General features: G+C 42.0%; 1 protein-coding gene across 2 annotated transcripts in view; it reads right to left on the bottom strand.

Moving 5' to 3' along the window:
• Positions 1–4038: 4038 nt before the first annotated feature.
• LZTR1 (leucine zipper like post translational regulator 1) overlaps positions 4039–17622 on the bottom strand; it is a 65327-nt gene continuing 51743 nt past the window's right edge. For both annotated transcript variants that reach the window (XM_073676452.1, XM_073676448.1), the window contains 5 exons: positions 12489–12615; positions 8750–8899; positions 6811–6916; positions 5858–5938; positions 4039–5100 (listed from right to left, as the gene is read on the bottom strand). In XM_073676452.1, the coding sequence (XP_073532553.1) occupies positions 4984–5100; positions 5858–5938; positions 6811–6916; positions 8750–8899; positions 12489–12615 (581 nt within the window). In that variant the 3' untranslated portion in view covers positions 4039–4983. The remainder of the gene's footprint in view (positions 5101–5857; positions 5939–6810; positions 6917–8749; positions 8900–12488; positions 12616–17622) is intronic.

Here is a 17622-nt window from a genome sequence, read left to right on the forward strand (position 1 = left end):
AGATGCCTGTGGCTGTCAGGTCTCAATTGCTATGAGCGCCACCTAGTGGTCAGCGCTCATAGCAAGTGAGCATTTCTGCTGCATACAAGCGATCTGCTCATCGCCTGTATGCAGTAGAAGCAATCAGACAACTGCTGCTTCTAGTCTCCTATGGAGACTATAGAAGCAAGCAGAAAGTGTAAAAAAAATGTTTTAAAAAAAATTAAAAACATCCAAAAGTTTAGATCATCCCCCTTTTGCCCCATTCAAAATAAAAGAATTAAAAAAAAAAAACCCACATACACATATTTGGTATCGCCGCGTTCAGAATCGCTCGACCTATCAATATAAAAAAAAGAATTAATCTGATCGGTAAAAGGCGTAACGAGAAAAAAATTCTAAACGCCAGAATTATGTTTTTTTTGGTCGCTGCAACATTGCAATAAAATGCAATAACGGGCGATCAAAACATTGGATTTACCCCAAAATGGTATCAATAAAAACGACAGCCCGGCACGCAAAAAATAAGCCCTCACCCGGCCCCAGATCCCGTAAAATGGAGACGCTACGGGTCTCAGAAAATGGCGTAATTTTTTTTTTTTTTAAGCAAACTTTGGATTTTTTTTCCACCACTTAAATAAAAAAGAACCTGTACATGTTTGGTGTCTATGAACTCGTAATGGCCTGGAGAATAATAATGGCAGCTCAATTTTAGCAATCAGTGAACGTGGTAAAAAAAGGACCCAAAAAACAACTGTGGAATTGCATTTTTTTTGCAATTTCACCGCACTTGGAATGTTTTTCTTGTTTTACAGTACATGATAGGGTAAAACCAGTGATGGCGTTTAAAAGTACAACTTGCCCCGCAAAAAATAAGCCCTCACATGGCCATATTGAACAAAAATTAAAAAAGTTCTGGCTCTGGGAAGAAGGAGAGCAAAAAATGAAAACACAAAAACCGAAAGACCCAAGGTCGTTAAGGGGTTAAAACTACAAGTCTGCAGTCACTATGTGATTGCAGACTTGTAAATCTTCACTGCATGCTGTGAAGATTCTTGGGTGTCAGCACCGGAAGAGGTGGTCACGTGACCGCAAGTATGCGATATGCACACTCCTGGCCAGAATCAGACTACACCGTTTCTAGCACACTCAATGCAAGGCCGGAAACAGATGACTGAGAGCTATGGCTCTGTAATACAACTCTGTAGATGTATGGAAGCTTAATTTGGTTGTGTCTTACAAGGTCAGAATTTCCCCAAATTTCATACAAATATGGATATGATGGCTTCTGTCTACTAGCGAGCTGTGCATCCACACTGACATCACTTGGTAACTCTACAACAAATCGGCATCACACACATGTTACAGCAATAAATACATTTTATTTGTAACTAGATACATGTCTGCTTCCTCTCATATCACAATATACAGAAGAGAAGATACTTGGGCACATTATGCTTTTACTATGTACATTTTACAATACACAGATAGCAGATAGGTATGGGTACAGTATATAGACAAGCATTTTACCTCTATACTTGCTTAAAAGGAATAATTTCTCACTATTTTTATCTTATATCTGATCATATTGCCCTCCAAAAATTAAGAAAAAAGTTGAGCCTGGGCTTAATTTGCCAGAAAATCCAATTTAGGATAGATTTGATAATATGACCGTTAGGATCCTGAAGCCTTTCATTACAGGCCTCAGACATTCAATAACTATGCTGAATGTTCTGCTAAGCTGATTAACATGCAAGTTTCCCCTTTTTGGTAGATATTTGGAGACACACGGACGATGTAGTGATATAAAGTAGATCTATAAGTCTTCTCTCCAGTTATACAATACTGTTGCCTATTAGCAGTATTTTCAGAAATTTGGCTGTGCAAGAGGGTCCCCTCATGCATTTCTTTGTGAAGCATTAATATATATGTCTAAAAAAAATGACAACATAAACCAGACTGACATCTTGTCAAAAAAGTACAACTATTGTATTCTGGTATCTCGATATATACAGTGGGTACGGAGAGTATTCAGACCCCTTTAAATTTTTCACTCTTTGTTTCATTGCAGCCATTTGGTAAATTCTAAAAAGTTCATTTTTTTCTCATTAAAGTACACTGTGCACCCCATCTTGACTGAAAAAAACAGAAATGTAGTTTTTTTGCAAATTTATTAAAAAAGAAAAACTGAAATATCACATGGTCATAAGTATTCAGACCCTTTGCTCAGTCACTTTTAAGTCACATGCTGTCCATTTCCTTGTGATCCTCCTTTAGATGGTTCTACTCCTTCATTGGAATCCAGCTGTGTTTAATTAAACTGATAGGACTTGATTTGGAAAGGCACACACCTGTCTATATAACACCTCACAGCTCACAGTGCATGTCAGACCAAATGAGAATCATGAGCTCAAAGGAACTGCCCAATGAGCTCAGAGACAGAATTGTGGCAAGGCACAGATCTGGCCAAGGTTGCAAAAGAATTTCTGTATTACTCAAGGTTCCAAAGAGCACAGTGGCCTCCATAATCCTTAAATGGAAGAAGTTTGGGACCACCAGAACTCTTCCTAGACCTGGCCATCCAGCCAAACTGAGCAGTCGTGGGAGAAGAGCCTTGGTGAGAGAGGTAAATAAGAACACCGAGATCACTGTGACTGAGCTCCAGAGATGCAGTAGGGAGATGGGAGAAAGTTCCACAAAGTCAACTATCACTGCAGCCCTCCACCAATCGGGCCTTTACGGCAGAGTGGCCCAACGGAAGCTTCTCAGTGCAAGACATATGAAAGCCCGCATAGAGTTTGCTCAAAAACACATGAAGGACTCCCAGACTATGAGAAATAAGATTCTGCTCATCACCTGCCCAATACAATCCCAAGAGTGAAACATGGTGGTGGCAGCATCATGCTATGGGGGAGTTTTTCAGCTGAAGGGACAGAACGACTGGTTGCAATTGAAGGAAACATGAATGCGGCCAAGTACAAAGATATCCCGGATGAAAACTTCTTCCAGAGTGCTCTGGACCTCAGACTTGGCCAAAGGTTCACCTTCCAACATAACAATGACCCTAAGCACACAGCTAAAATAACAGAGGAGTGGCTTCAGAACAACTCTGTGACCATTCTTGACTGGCCCAGCAAGAGCCCTGACCTAAACCCAATTGAGCATCTCTGGAGAGACCGGAAAATGGCTGTCCACCAACGCTCACCAGCCCACCTGACGGAACTGGAGAGGATCTGCAAGGAAGAATGGCAGAGGATCCCCAAATCCAGGTGTGAAAAACTTGTTGCATCATTCCCAAGAAGACTCATGACTGTACTAGCTCAAAAGGGTCAATACTGAGCAAAGGATCTGAATACTTCTTAACATGTAGTATTTCAGTTTTTCTTTTTTAATAAATTTGCAAAAATTTCTACATTTGTTTTTTTTTTTTTTTAAGTCAAGATGGGGTGCAGAGTGTACTTTAATGAGAAAAAAAATGAACTTTTTAGAATTTACCAAATGGCTGCAGTGAAACAAAGAGTGAAAAATATAAAGAGGTCTGAATACTTTCCGTACCCACTGTATATTCCTAATAAAGAAATGGTCCATTGAATCTTCTGTGCAAAAAAGATATGTTTTACATATTATACCAAACACAGATACACACAAACTAAAGGTGTACATGGTACAGTCGTGCACTATGTGCCCTGCACCGAGACTTGCATTTATATTCATAGTATATTAACAGAGTATTTCTACTGCACCGTGTTAGCAAAGTATGAACAGTGAATGCAAAATATAGACCAAAATAAAAGAACCCAGCTCCACAGCTGTCCCATGCCCTGGTACTGGAAGGTATCATTTTACTGGAGTGTCACACATTGGAGAGAAGTGTTGGTTCCCTCTGTCTTTTTCAGTTCATGGATCTGTCTGCTGAAACCAAGAGCATTCAGCTATTGGCACCAGGGAATGTAATTCATCAGATCTACACTACCTAAACACCTCGGCTAAAAGAAAAGGGTTCCCGATTGTCTTATGACATCCATATGTCCTAATAGGACATGTAAAACGGAGTGGTCCCTTTGGAACAACACCTTAAAGCACTACACCAGCGTTTTTTTATTTTTATTTCACCACTGGAGTGGTGCTGCCCCGATACTCACCTACTGCTGCCTTCGTCGTTTTCCAGTGTCGCTCCCGTCGGTCTCAGGCGAAAAGTGACCTGCCGGCTGCTCCAGTGTTTCATGGACCTGCGCAGAGGTCACTTTTCAATACAAGTCTATGAGAGCCTTGTTCTGGCACTCAGACTTGTATTGAGAGCGTGTGACATAGCTTTGGACTTCTGGCCAGTCAGAAGCTACTCACACAAGATGGCGCAGGGAGACCAGAGCGGAACTGAAAAAACGGAAGATGCCGTAGGGTGAGTATATGACCGGGGCAGGGGTCTTACATTTAAAGCGCCACTCCAGCGCTGGAAAAACAAACGCTGGAGTGGTGCTTTAAAAAAAAAAAAAGAAAAAAAAAAGCATCATGCAAAAGATAGATGTTGAGTTCTACTAGAAGTATTTTCCCTGCAGATTATTTTCTAGTATAGCACGCTCTTCTCTCATTCTGTCGGCTCTTCCAACCTGATAAATGTGCAACAAGCATCTAATCTAACTGCCTTTATGTTAACCCTATTTCGGTAGTTGCCCTTTTTCTCTGAGTACAGAGTTTGTCCTAAAAGTAATGCTAGAACAAACCATCAGCTGTTTAATTAGAATTAAGCCAATAAGGGTTTTATATTACAATTAAAAAAGAAAAACATCATAGGAAAAGGATGTGTGACTTCCCCCCCATATAAGTTACTTCTAAACAGAACAATACACACTGAAGGGATACTTGTAACTGCTGTAATGTGCAGGGCAAATCTCAGAATACAGTACATTCAACTACTCTTCATGGTCCCGTATCTTCTGTCTATGAAGGACATCCACCTTCAGCAGCGAGGAATGTTTCCACAACTATGTCCTAGAAAACATTGGTTCATATGTCTGAGCCTAGCTCCGCACATTGCTTGTCTGAGATGTGGCTGGCCAGAGACTCGATAATGTTGATGAGTAAAGGCTGGCTCAATGAACGTAGATTCGGCAGCTTGGCAACCTTCATGTGAGGGAGGAAAGGAGGAACAATGAGGAGGAGTGTGGTGTCATCTTCTATCTGCTAATAAAAACTGACAGGCTCTTACATAATTATCCAAAATGTAATATCCTAGAATAATTTGGATACCCCACAATTAAGAACCCCCCTGGTTTTCATATATTATGGCACAGTGTGCAGGAATACAAGAGTAGTAAGTTATGTACAAAGAAAGGACAGAGACAATAAATAACAGTTTTATTTCTTCAGGTGCTTAAAAAGTGGTAAGTGCATAGAAAGCGCCAACAGACAAAAGAGGCATACAAAAGACAGGTTCTCCAGGAAACTCATGGAAGTATCAGTCAATTACTACCATTCTGCAATCGACGTCACAAGAATGAAAAGGTAATTGCATGGCGTTATGATGAAACATATAGAAAGACATATGTAGCAACAAGTAGTGACAGATCAGCAAGTGAATGAGTTAGCTGATTTACAAGGATGAGATGGAAGAACTGGTAAACTGATACATAAATTAACCATTACTCTTGTAATGGGGAAACACACACACAAGATTACGAAAGGTTTGGCAGAATGCAATCCAACACTCAAGGTGAAGTCTGATGACACCAATCCAGCCATTCCTCACCCCTTCCAATCCCCACGCACAGTATAACATTCATTGTTAGTGCAGAAAACCAGCATTTTTTTAAGGCACAGTAGAAAAGATTGCTCCAAAACTGAAGATGAGAGGACAACATGTTCCCAGAGCCCCACCAACCTTCGTGAACTGATGGACAATGATGTGAAGGCAGTGCTTCTTCATATCCAGGGCTTGTGTCTTGTCTGCAGCCTCTAAGATCTAAAACACAAACTTCACATTAAACTTGCATTTCTCTTATTAATAATGTATCATCAGATATTTCCAGAATCCTTCCAGTAATGCCTCAGTCCAATGTTATATGTGTAGGGGGAACCATACACAACAGATCGCTGTCGGACAAAGGTTTGGACGATCCTTCCAGCTATCTGTCCCAAACACAATAGCACTCATTCTCTAAGCGCTCCTGTGTTCTCTAGGAGAGAGCTGCAGCCAGACTCCTCTAATGAAGGCTTATCTTGCCAAAAATCAAATGATCAGCAGTCCGAAATTGGACATGTCCTCATGTCCCCCGACATCATCTGCCGGGGGAGAGTCAAGAGGCACTCATACATATTAGACTGCTGGTAGAGGCCGATCAACATTAGTCTAGAGTGTATGGTCCCCTTGAGGATTACTCATGCACAATCACAACTAAACTCGGTCCCTAACCAGCTGTATATAAAATACTTGTGCTAAAAATCCTAGTAGGCCTCCATGCCTCCTAATACATAAATAAAGGTCCTTTAACATGGAAGTTACTCTGTGCACAAGCGCCCATCTACGATATAATACATAAATGAAACTGTAACAAGCGCCATATGACAGGAGTATTCCTGCATATACAGCACACAGTAGGTATATTTCTGCAGTATGTCCCCGGTTTATACAGGATGTGTTGTCAATCAAAATTTCTTAGGACTGCATGAAAGATGCAATCAGCTTTCAAATGAGACAACGCTGGTTTGTCGGCTGATCACCTCCGAGTTTCACAAGGCAATGATTAAGAAAGAACATTCATAGGAACACGGGACCATTGGTCTTCACTGTAATATCACAGCTATCAGTGGTCAGTAATTCATAGGTTCCTCTACCTGGAGCACATTCTCAACCGTCACATTCATCTCTAAATTTTGTCGGCAATAGGCCTGCAACCGGTTACTGAAGAATCCATAATAATATGGAGCAGAGAACAAATATCTAGTGTTCATGATAAGGAATATAGAAAATCATCTGGATAATTTATTAGAGGTTTATCCACTTTGTAGCTGCTATCTTGAGGCTTCTGTGAAATATCAGAATTACCTGAATTATTAGAAACGCCCCAACATATCTACTGGCAGAACAGGAAAGGGAATATATTTGCCATGGTAGCTTTACCAGTGCTGTACACAATATACAATCTCCATTTATGGTACATGCATTCAATGGAGGATACTAAGTGGCTGTCAAATGTTGCCAGCACTTTAGGCTCCCATACACATTAGGTTAAAGGGATTGTCTCAACATGTGTCTTCATGAGCAGCTCCACAGCCTCCTCAATTCCTTATTGTTGGGGTGAAGGCACTCTTCCTTGAGTGACAGTTCTGGTTAAGAAGCATTGTCCTTCTGCAGACCTGAACATGCTATTGTGATACATTCAGGTCTGATAACTGTAGACTTTAGAGCAAGTGCACTATGAGACCTGAATGTATCACAATAGCATATTCAGGTCTGCAGAAGGACAATGCTTCTTAACCACAACTGTCACTCAAGGAAGAGTGCCTGCTCCCCAGCAATAAGGAACGGAGGAGGCTGTGGAGCTGAGCACATATATAGATTTACAGTGTCTATGAACAAGCCCACAGTTCATGGGCTAAGCGAGCAGTGATTACTACAACTAGACAGGTGGTGGTCACAGACTTGTGATTTTGTAGGACTGATAACAGCAGCTCCGAGTCAGGAACCAACGGGGATGGAGAGAAGCACTGTAACTCTTCCATAGAAATGAATAGGTTAAAGGGAGATGGCTGGGATCATTTGCTAACTTCCCAGCCTGCAATGTAGCTACTGCACATTTTCAGAACGACTCCGGTGGTCGGTCTCCTTGGAAACAAATTGTATACAATGCAAAACAAAAGCTCTCACAGCAGAACGACAGTAGATAGAAAAAGCAAGTCAACTGCAAATGTGCTCATTTATGCTGTAACTGGCTACCAATTTCTTAACATGAGTTTAACCCTTTAAAGTCATATAAAGGCTTCCTGACTTTCCCTTGACAGATTAAGTTGGAAGAGATAAGAGTCGGGCAGTTTGAACTCAAGAGAACGATCCTTTTGTTTTCCTCTCTCCCCTTTGAAATAAATGAAAGCTCAGCCGAGATGAAAACTCATGTGTATTGGAGAGTCAGGATGGAGACAAAGGTCGGACTTCGGCTATGTTCACACACACGGTGTTTTTTTTTGCTGCAAATCTGCTACTATCTTTTCTCTGGCAGGAAAACAGCTGTGTTAAATGCAGGTTTTGGTGCATTTTTGCTGTGTTTTTTGACCACCCATTACTTCCTATGGGTGAAGAAACACTGTAAATATGCAGCAAAAACACGTGTATTTTCTGCTGCAAAAACACTGAAATAAGTGACATGCTCTATTTTCCAAAAACACAACCAAGTCACAAAATAAGCAGCAAAAAAATAAAAAACATGTCTGAACAGAGAATTTTGGTTTCTCACAGACTTTGCTGGTACTGCAAAACACAGCTGAAAATTTGCATAAAAATCGGCAGCAAAATACGCTGAAAAACCCAACGTGTGTGAGCATAGCCTAACACTTGTTTAGCCAACAGCCAATGTGTATACCCTGTTTTCCTACCAGATTACAGAGCGAGTAAACCCTTTGTTTCCTGTATTGGGGCCAGACATAACACATTTAAATTTTACATTTTAGAAGCAGAAATCTACTATACACGCATTGACTGAGATATTACATTAGACCTACTCTTTATCATTTGCACATAGCAATAATTTCTAAGGCAGTTTCAGGAATAAAAGGATACAGAGAGTCTTCAGGAGGCATATTGACTTCTCCATAATAAATATAACGAAGTAGTGACTCAAAGGCTTGCTTGCTTGGCACCATCTCACCAATAGAAATATTCACTTGTCCATCCTCAGGCATGAAAGAGCGGAACATGGCCTCAAAGTAGCTGAAAAGAAAATTACGGCTAATCATGGCTAAGAAAGCACAGCTTTAATGGAACTTGGATATCTTAAAAGTAATAGGGCTTCTGTAACAAGCAGCTATCACACAGTCTTTCTTCACCGGCATTAAATTATATGTCTGTCAGGTAGACAACTACAAGTCCAGTGTCAGATTTCGAGGGTGACAGGTGCTCATATTGTAGGGTTTCCATAATATCATAGGTCCTGCCTTTACTAAACTTAAACACTGCCCAGAAACTTTAGACAGATGTTGGCTGCTGACAATAACTACTGACTGCTCTACTCATTCTTGGCTCTACCTATAGTGAGGGGAATATTCTCCACTAACAGCAGTTTGTCTCCTATCAGGCATCCCCTGCAATTCCTGGCTTACATTTATATTAAGATGCATACAGGTGACGCTATAATACCTTGGCCTTACAGCTGCTGGGGTGCTCTTTCACACTCCTAAACGTCCTGATAAGGCTCGGATGACAATATTGTTCAGAGCCGTCTTCGGGGGTTCGATCAGTTTTGATGACAAAAATAGTGCAGCATACAGCTCATGATGGTTTACACTCGTAAGCACTAAAAACTCAGTAATGGATAAAGCACGGGACTGCTAAGAGCTCCCATTATGAAGCTCCTAGCCACCCACTAATTTAAACAAGAGGATCAAGAAAAGCAAGACATACAGGATTTAGTTAAAAATATGAATGATTGAGAATGGAGCGAAAAGATTTACAGGACCCTGGTCCAACAGAAATATCAGTAGTAGTCCGTCGCCGCTGGACAAGAGCCATGCAAACCTCTTCTTACTTGTCCGTATCCATTGTGCTTCTTCTGAATAGTAGGCCGGCTGCAATGCACACATGACATTGTACTGGGGCTCAGAAGAGGTGCCAGGGAGGTAGGAGGTGGTTCACAGGGCCCTGGTCCGACGACCACAAACTAGCGATATGGCAGCTGGCAAGGGACCTGCACATCTTTGTACTCAACTTTAGTAATAGATAATGAAATGACAGAAATACAACATCCTTGCAATAGCGAGAAGGAAAAGTCATGAAACTATTACATCAACAGATATGTAAATGAAGAAAAAAATGGAAACAAAATTCTCAAAACATCTCGACTCAGTATGGGGTATGAGTGTCAGATGCAGAAATACATGCACTTACACATCTTGGCTGCTACCAATAAGGTTATTAAGGGTCATCTGAAGAATACTGTCCCACACTGAATTCACTCAGGCACGCAAATCATCAATATCCGCTGGAGGCAGTGGCCTTTGAAATTATTAATCAATGAAGTCCTTGATGTGCTCAATGGGACACGTTTGGAGATGCTATAGGCCATGGTAGCACGTTTAGGCCACACAGTAGTACGAGCAACATGTGGCCTGGTGTTATCATGTTGAACAACTGTTCCTGGGACACTTTGGACAAATGGCAGTACCATTGGTTACTTAACCAAATCAATGTAACACCAAGCTGTGGGTATACCTAGAAGGAAGATTAAAGGAGTCCCGCCACTGTACATTATGCTGCCACACACCCCTTGTGAAGGCCTTTTCATGGTGTTGCCTGTGTGGTCTCCAGACATATCTCCAGCCATCATTGCGTCCAAGATAGAAGTGGGACTCATCACTGAACATGGTAGACTTCCATCGCAGTCTTGCTCTGCACAATGATAACCATTGAGAGCAGTGAGGTGAGGTCAATGGAATACCTCTATCGTCTAGCTTGTAGCCTAATATCATGCAAATAACTTCTGATGGTTTGTGTAGACACTCACTAATGCCTTTGGTTCCACAATTGATCTACAGTGCCGGCAAAAAAAATCTTTACACTTGCGCAGCAAAAAAAAAACTTTACGTATAAAATCCACATCATAATTTCACTTTTTAAAAGTGTACACAATGGGGGAGATAATAAAAAACTGTCTAATATTAAAGCTGGCTTTGTTGCAAATATCAACCAATCAACGCTCAGTTTTCACTTCTCTGGTAAAGCAAAAGCTGCACTCTGATTGGTTGTTGTGTCGCTCAGCCAGTTTTGCTATTAGGCAGTCTTTTATTATCTCCCTCAGTTTTTTATTATCTCCCACAATGGGTCGAAAGAAGCTTAAAATGAAAGAGAAATCCCGTGCCTTGACTCTGCTCGAGAAGGGGGATTCGGTGATTGCTGTAGCTAGAGATCTGGGAGTGTCAAGAGAAGCAATTTATCAACTGAAGTGGTTGTCGGCATCATTGCCTCCTGGGATGGTACCGCAGAGGAAGTCAGGCTCTGGCGCACCTAAGAAGACTTCACCAAGGACTGATCAGCTTCTGAAGCGTGAAGTGATGTCACATCCTTCTATAACTGCCGTTGAAATAAAAAACAAGTACCCTATGCTCCTCCAGAACATCGCAACTAGGACAATTCGTCACCGCCTGCAGAAGGACCTGGGTCTACTAAGTTGCTGTGCCGCAAAGAAGCCCCTGCTCACAGCAGCAATGAAGAAGAAAAGGCTTGCCTTTTGTAAGAAATATCAAGATTGGACATCTGAAGAGTGGAAGAAAGTGATGTTTAGTGATGAGAGCACTTTCAGGCTGGTCAGGGGAGGCTCAAAGGTTGTGCGTCGTCCGAGTACAGTGTCACGTTATGACCCAAAATATACAGTTAAGACTGTTAAACACCCTGACAGTGTGATCGTGTGGGGTGCATTCAGTGGAAGCATGGGCAGGGCAGGTTTGTACTTCCTTCCCAAGATTGTAACTATGAAAGCAAGCAATTATATTACTGTTTTGGAAGAACACATGCTTACTTTTTGGGTCATACATCAGTGTGATTACTTTATGCATGATGGAGCCCCTGTCCACAAAGCCAAGGCCGTGAGAAAGTTTCTCAGTGACCATAACATTAACATTTTAGAGTGGCCAGGTAATTCCCCTGACCTTAACCCCATAGAAAATGCCTGGAATTTAATGAAAAACAAGGTTCAAGAGACACGACCCAGCAACATCAACTGTCTAAAGGAGGTGCTGAAGACACTGTGGGTAAACATGGACTCCACCTACTTAGCCAGCCTTGATGAATCCATGCCAAAACGACTGCAGATGGTGATAAAATGTAAGGGTGACATGACAAAATACTAATTGTAATAAAATATCCACAATAAAACACTTGAATCCACTTGAATATTAAGATTTTGTGGTTTCATTGAACTTGTAAAGATTTTTTTTGCCGGCACTGTATTCTAAGGAACCTGAGGTATGGACATTGTTTTCAAAGTGTCCTAGAAGCCGTTTTTTCAAGATCGCGAAAGGCCGCCAAAGTGTGTAAGTGCGTGTATTTTTGTGAGAGGAGCTCATACTGAATATATTGAGATGTTTTAAAAATATTGTTTCCATTTCTCCATCATTTGCATTTCATTAATATGCCTATTATCCTGTGATTTCCATAATTGCATAACCTTTTTCTTCTTGGCGTTGCAGTTTCAATGTTGACGAGTGTAGATACCAAGTAGTCAAAAATGATAATGGGAATGTTGTGCACAAAACCATCTGAAAAAGTATACAAACATTATAAACCATTGCTTGCACTTGATGCGTACCTGGAGCGAGCAGCAAGGATGGCTTTGTGTGCAGGTCTTGGGTGTCCATCCAGCAACAAGGTGATGTCACAGAAATCTCTTCCTGCGCCCTCCAGATAAGCCTTCATATCCTGGACTAGAGAGGTGCCTAAAAGACAATCAGAATAATTTCAGCATTGCTAGTTGCATTAAACAAAACTATAACTGCCTCATACATAAAAGGTTCATCATAAAATGTAGCGACAAGTCATCCAGCCTCCACCATGGCTGTTCTTCAGCTTATAAGCAACGCTTTTATTATTATGCTTTGCTTACATAGCGCCATCCTATTCCACAGTGCTTTATAGGTGGTATCATTACTGTCACCATTGGGACTCAATCTAAATTCCCTATCAGTATGTCTTTGGCGTGTGGGAGGAAACCCACGCAAATATGGGGAGAACATAAAAACTCCTTGCATGTGTTTGTCCTTTGTAGGATTTGAACCCAGGATCCCACACTGCAAGGTTACAGGTGCTACCCACTGAGCCGCTGTGCTGGCATCATAGAATTATTCTACTTTACTTGGACAGAACCTGCAATAACTGACAAATTTGTAGAGAAAATATAGATTTCCAGCAGCTCGCTACCTACGACTATCACCTGGAGTGTTTTTTTTTTTTTTCGGGAAAACTTCAGAAAATAAAAATAACCAGTTTGAAAAAATTTCCGATACACACAGATGGGGAGACGACTATAAAATAAGAAGTCACGTCTGTCTTTATTTTCCTATTGATGCGGCCTCCTCAGAAACTCCCAATAATTTTGGCAACAATATCTCCCCATATTCTTTATAGAATTCTTCTGGGATACCATCAGACCACGGGGCATTTTAATTTAGGAGTTTACTCACTGCCTCCTCTACTGTTAATGGCCGCCCAAGAGCATACTAGAATCTACGGACAGTTTAGGGAGCTTTATAATGTCTAAGCATAGGGATATATCGTCCTCTTGTGCTGTGGAGTTAGACGTGTATATTTCTCTATAATGTGTATTTAATGTGGACAAGATATCTGAAGTGTCTGTAATTATTTCCCCTTCTGCTGATACTAGTTTAATTATATGTGAAGACCCTTCTTGCGCCTTTACTATCTTTGCCAGCAAATGTCCTGCACTTTCCTCCTCAATAGAATATTTTTGTTTGGTGAACATACGCCTCTGGGACGCCAACCCCATCAGATGATCCGTCATGTCTCTCAGTTTAAAGGGGTTGTGCATTTTAGTAAACCAATCTTTATATACCCTATAAGGGAATTCTATGATAAGGATGAGGGGGGGAAGAAGATGGAGACATTTCCACAGGATACACAATAAATCTGTGATAGATGCGGTCCCACTTCTGGGACTCATACCTACCGTATCTCACAACAGCCATGATGTGTGGCCAAATTCTAAGGCTAGGTGAAGGCCTCAGAGGTAGGACTCACATTGATCAGACATTTATGCCATATCCTGTGGATGTTTCAGAAATGTTTAAAATGGGAAAAGCACAGACAACAGCAGACTGTACTGGTCCCATCAAAAGCAGGAAAATCCTTTAGGGCTCATGCAGACGTCCAGAAATTTCAGTCCAATCTTGGATCACAATGCACGGACTGGCCATGGCTCTCCAGATCTGAGCGTGACAGCTTCATATATTTATGCAAGTCTGTCATGCTCAAGTCGGGAGACTCACGGCCAGTCCGTGCTAGGACCGACATCTGCATGAGCCTTTAATGTCTGCTGAACTGCAGGTATTAAGAACTTGGACCATACAATCTTTGCATGTTTAACCACTTGAAGACGCAGTCAATTTTTGTTTTTGCATTTTTACTTGTCTCCCCACCTTTTCCAAAGAGGCATAAATTTGTTTTATTTGCAGGATGAACTGTAGTACTCATTTTACCATACAGTGTACAGGAAAATGGGCAATAAATTCCAGATTTCCATGTGCAGCCATAAAGGAAAAAAAAAGCAATTCTGCAATTGTTTTTGGGTCTCATCTTCATGGCATTAATTGTGTCGTAATAATGACCCGGCAAGAGGATTTTGCAGGTCAGTACAAGTATTGTGGATACCAAAAAGGTTTCTCTTTTTTACATTTTAGTGGCCTAAAAAAAATGTGAACTTTCTAAAAAGAAATTATTTATATTTTGATAAATTCTGGACTTTTACAGACGCAGCAATGCCAAATATGTATTATTTTTTCCTATTTTTCACATTTCTTTATTTTTAACTAGGGAGAAGGGGAGTGACTCACATTTTTATATATATTTTTTTTTTTACTTTTCACTTTTTTCCCCAGTCTCCATCGAGGACTTGAACCAGCGTTCATTTGATCACTTCTACTATACACTACAATAAATCAGTATTACAGTATATAGTAAAAATGATGGTTCCCTATTAGGATCAGGCTGTTGCTAGACTTCACAGGAAAACAAACATGGCAGGGTCCTTCAGAGGGCCCTCAGCTGCCACGGAAAACCGCTGAGACCCCACGATTGCATGGTGGGGGGGGGGGGCAATGAGTGCAGGAAGGAATTCCCAGGACAGAGCTTAAATGTAGCGGTCAGAGAGGCATCTGTCCTGTGTGGGGCCAACTTCATACACCCCGACATATATATTCAATGTGGAGCATTAAGGGGAAACAATGTAGAAATGAATTTTAAAAGTACACAGGGGATAATCTTGCTCTCACTGGTTGTCAATCTTGTAGAAATTCAGACGACCCAGGGATTAATCCAATCTTTTACTAATAAGGTCTATTTTTTGCTGCTGACCAATTTGTGGGGGGGGCTTTTTTTCCTAGTTCTACTACAAACTGGGGAGGCTCCTGCTGCAGCAAGTTGTCTTACAGCCAGACACAAGACAGTGAGGAGGAGATATATAGCTGATCTTCTGGTACACAGAGTAGATATTTCTCAATTTTAATTGTAATAGGATCTCACAGCCATACAGTGGCATTTGTCACACATTACCACGCACTGTATGCTCTATTATTGTGGCCAAACGTTTTTTTTTTTTTGCATTCTGCTGTGCCAGCACTATGTGAGCACTTGGCTTATTTATCTTTGCGTGTAGTTTAGAGCCTTTTTGGCTCCTCTCTGTTCTTTTTCCTATGTATGGATGGACGTTGTTTCCTCCTTTATTGAATACAAGTACACTCCCCTGATGAGAACTCACCAATGAGACAGAAAAGCATTGGGAGGGCTGTTTCTTTCTTGGGGATTTATTTAATATAGGCTACACTTGGGTACTGCTCTTGTGAGAGCGGGAGACAAACAGGGCACGACAGGGTATATAGGGAACATTGATCTGTATTCCTGCATTCTGGCTGACCTGTCTTCGTTCCTTGGATTCATCTGAAACTACAAGTCCTGGATGAGATCGTGACTTTTAATGAGATTTTACATGCGCTTTCTCTGCCAGGGTGAAGCGTTTTCTAAGCGTTTTTACATGCATTTATGCATGCGTTTTTCCAAGTGATTTTGAGCATCACTTGGAAAAGTGCTTGACAAGTTGGTCACACAATATAAATCCATGCAACCGGCATGGATTTATATTGTGTGACCAGAGAGTTCTGCTTGCAAATGCAGCATCCTTAAAAAAAAAAAGAAATAAAGTTAAAAATAAAAAAAGAGGGATTTTTGGTACTCACCGTAAAATCTTTCTTGGAGCCTTCATTGGGGGACACAGGACCATGGGTGTATGCTGCTATCGCTAGGAGGTTGACACTAGGCAAAAAAAGGAAAATAGCTTCTCCTCCGCAGTATGCACCCACCTACAGGCACCAAGCTCAAAAGTTAGTGGCTAGAGCAGTAGGAGAAGCATAAAATAACCAACTATGCAATGCCCAACGGGGCACAACCGTGAAAACTAAATGAGATGCCCAACAGGGCCAACTGGACATATGTCCAAAAACAGGGAGGGTGCTGTGTCCCCCAATGAAGGCTCCAAGAAAGATTTTACGGTGAGTACCAAAAATCCCTCTCTTTCTCTATCGTTTCATTGGGGGACACAGGACCATGGGACGTCCCAAAGCAGTCCCCTGGGTGGGAGAACAGAAGATAGTCACAGACTAGATCAGACTGCGGCAAATGCCGCCTGCAGGACCTTCCGTCCAAGACTGGCATCAGCCGAAGAATAAGTGTGGACCTTGTAAAACCTTGAAAAGGTGTGAAGACCACGTTGCGGCCTTACAGATTTGAGAGGCCGAAGCCTGATGGTGGACCGCCCAAGAGGCCCCCACCGCCCTGGTGGAGTGAGCACTTACTCCGGGAGGGGGAGGTTTGCCCGAGATGCGAAGTGCCTCCAAAATGGTCGAACGTATCCAACGGGCGATGGTTGACTTGGAAGCAGGGAGACCCTTGCAATGCCCCTCAGGGATGACAAAAAGGGCATCCGAGCGCCGAAGGGAGGCCGTTCTAGAAAGGTACACACGTAGAGCTCTGAACCAGGTCCAGTTTGTGCAGGGACTTCTCCCGTGGATGCACTGAAGCAGGGCAAAAGGAAGGCAAAACGATGTCCTCATTAATGTGAAAAGAGGAAACCACCTTTGGCAAAAAGGAAGGAACCGGCCTGAGCACTACTTTGTCTTGATGGAAGACCAGAAAAGGCGACCGACAAGAGAGGGCTGCGAGTTCTGCGACCCTTCTAATAGAGGTAACAGCCACCAGAAAAGCCACCTTCCAGGAAAGGAGAGAGGCTGGAATGTCCTGAATGGGTTCAAACGGAGGCTGTTGTAGGACGCTTAGGACCATATTAAGGTCCCATGGTTCCACTGGAGGGCGATAGGGGGGCGCCAGGTGGGCCACCCCTTGTAGAAACGTCCTGACCTGAGGACGGCTAGCTAAGTTACGCTGGAATAGAATGGACAAGGCCGAAACTTGGCCCTTGAGAGTGCTGAGAGAGAGTCCCGCCTCTAGGCCAGACTGAAGAAAAACCAAAATGACTGGCAAAGAAAAAGACATAGGTGTCAGCTGATCCTGTTCGCAGTGACGAAAAAAGGCTCTCCAAGTTCTGTGGTATATGCGCTAGGTAGCGGGTTTTCTGGCGTTAATTAGGGTCTGAATGACATTGTCAGTAAAGCCCGCCGTCTTCAACACCGCGGCCTCAACGGCCATACCATTAAATTCAG

The sequence above is a fragment of the Phyllobates terribilis genome, unplaced genomic scaffold, assembly GCF_046119375.1.
Source record: "Phyllobates terribilis strain yellow unplaced genomic scaffold, ASM4611937v1 Scaffold_1__5_contigs__length_1240528914, whole genome shotgun sequence".
Lineage (NCBI taxonomy): Eukaryota > Metazoa > Chordata > Amphibia > Anura > Dendrobatidae > Phyllobates > Phyllobates terribilis.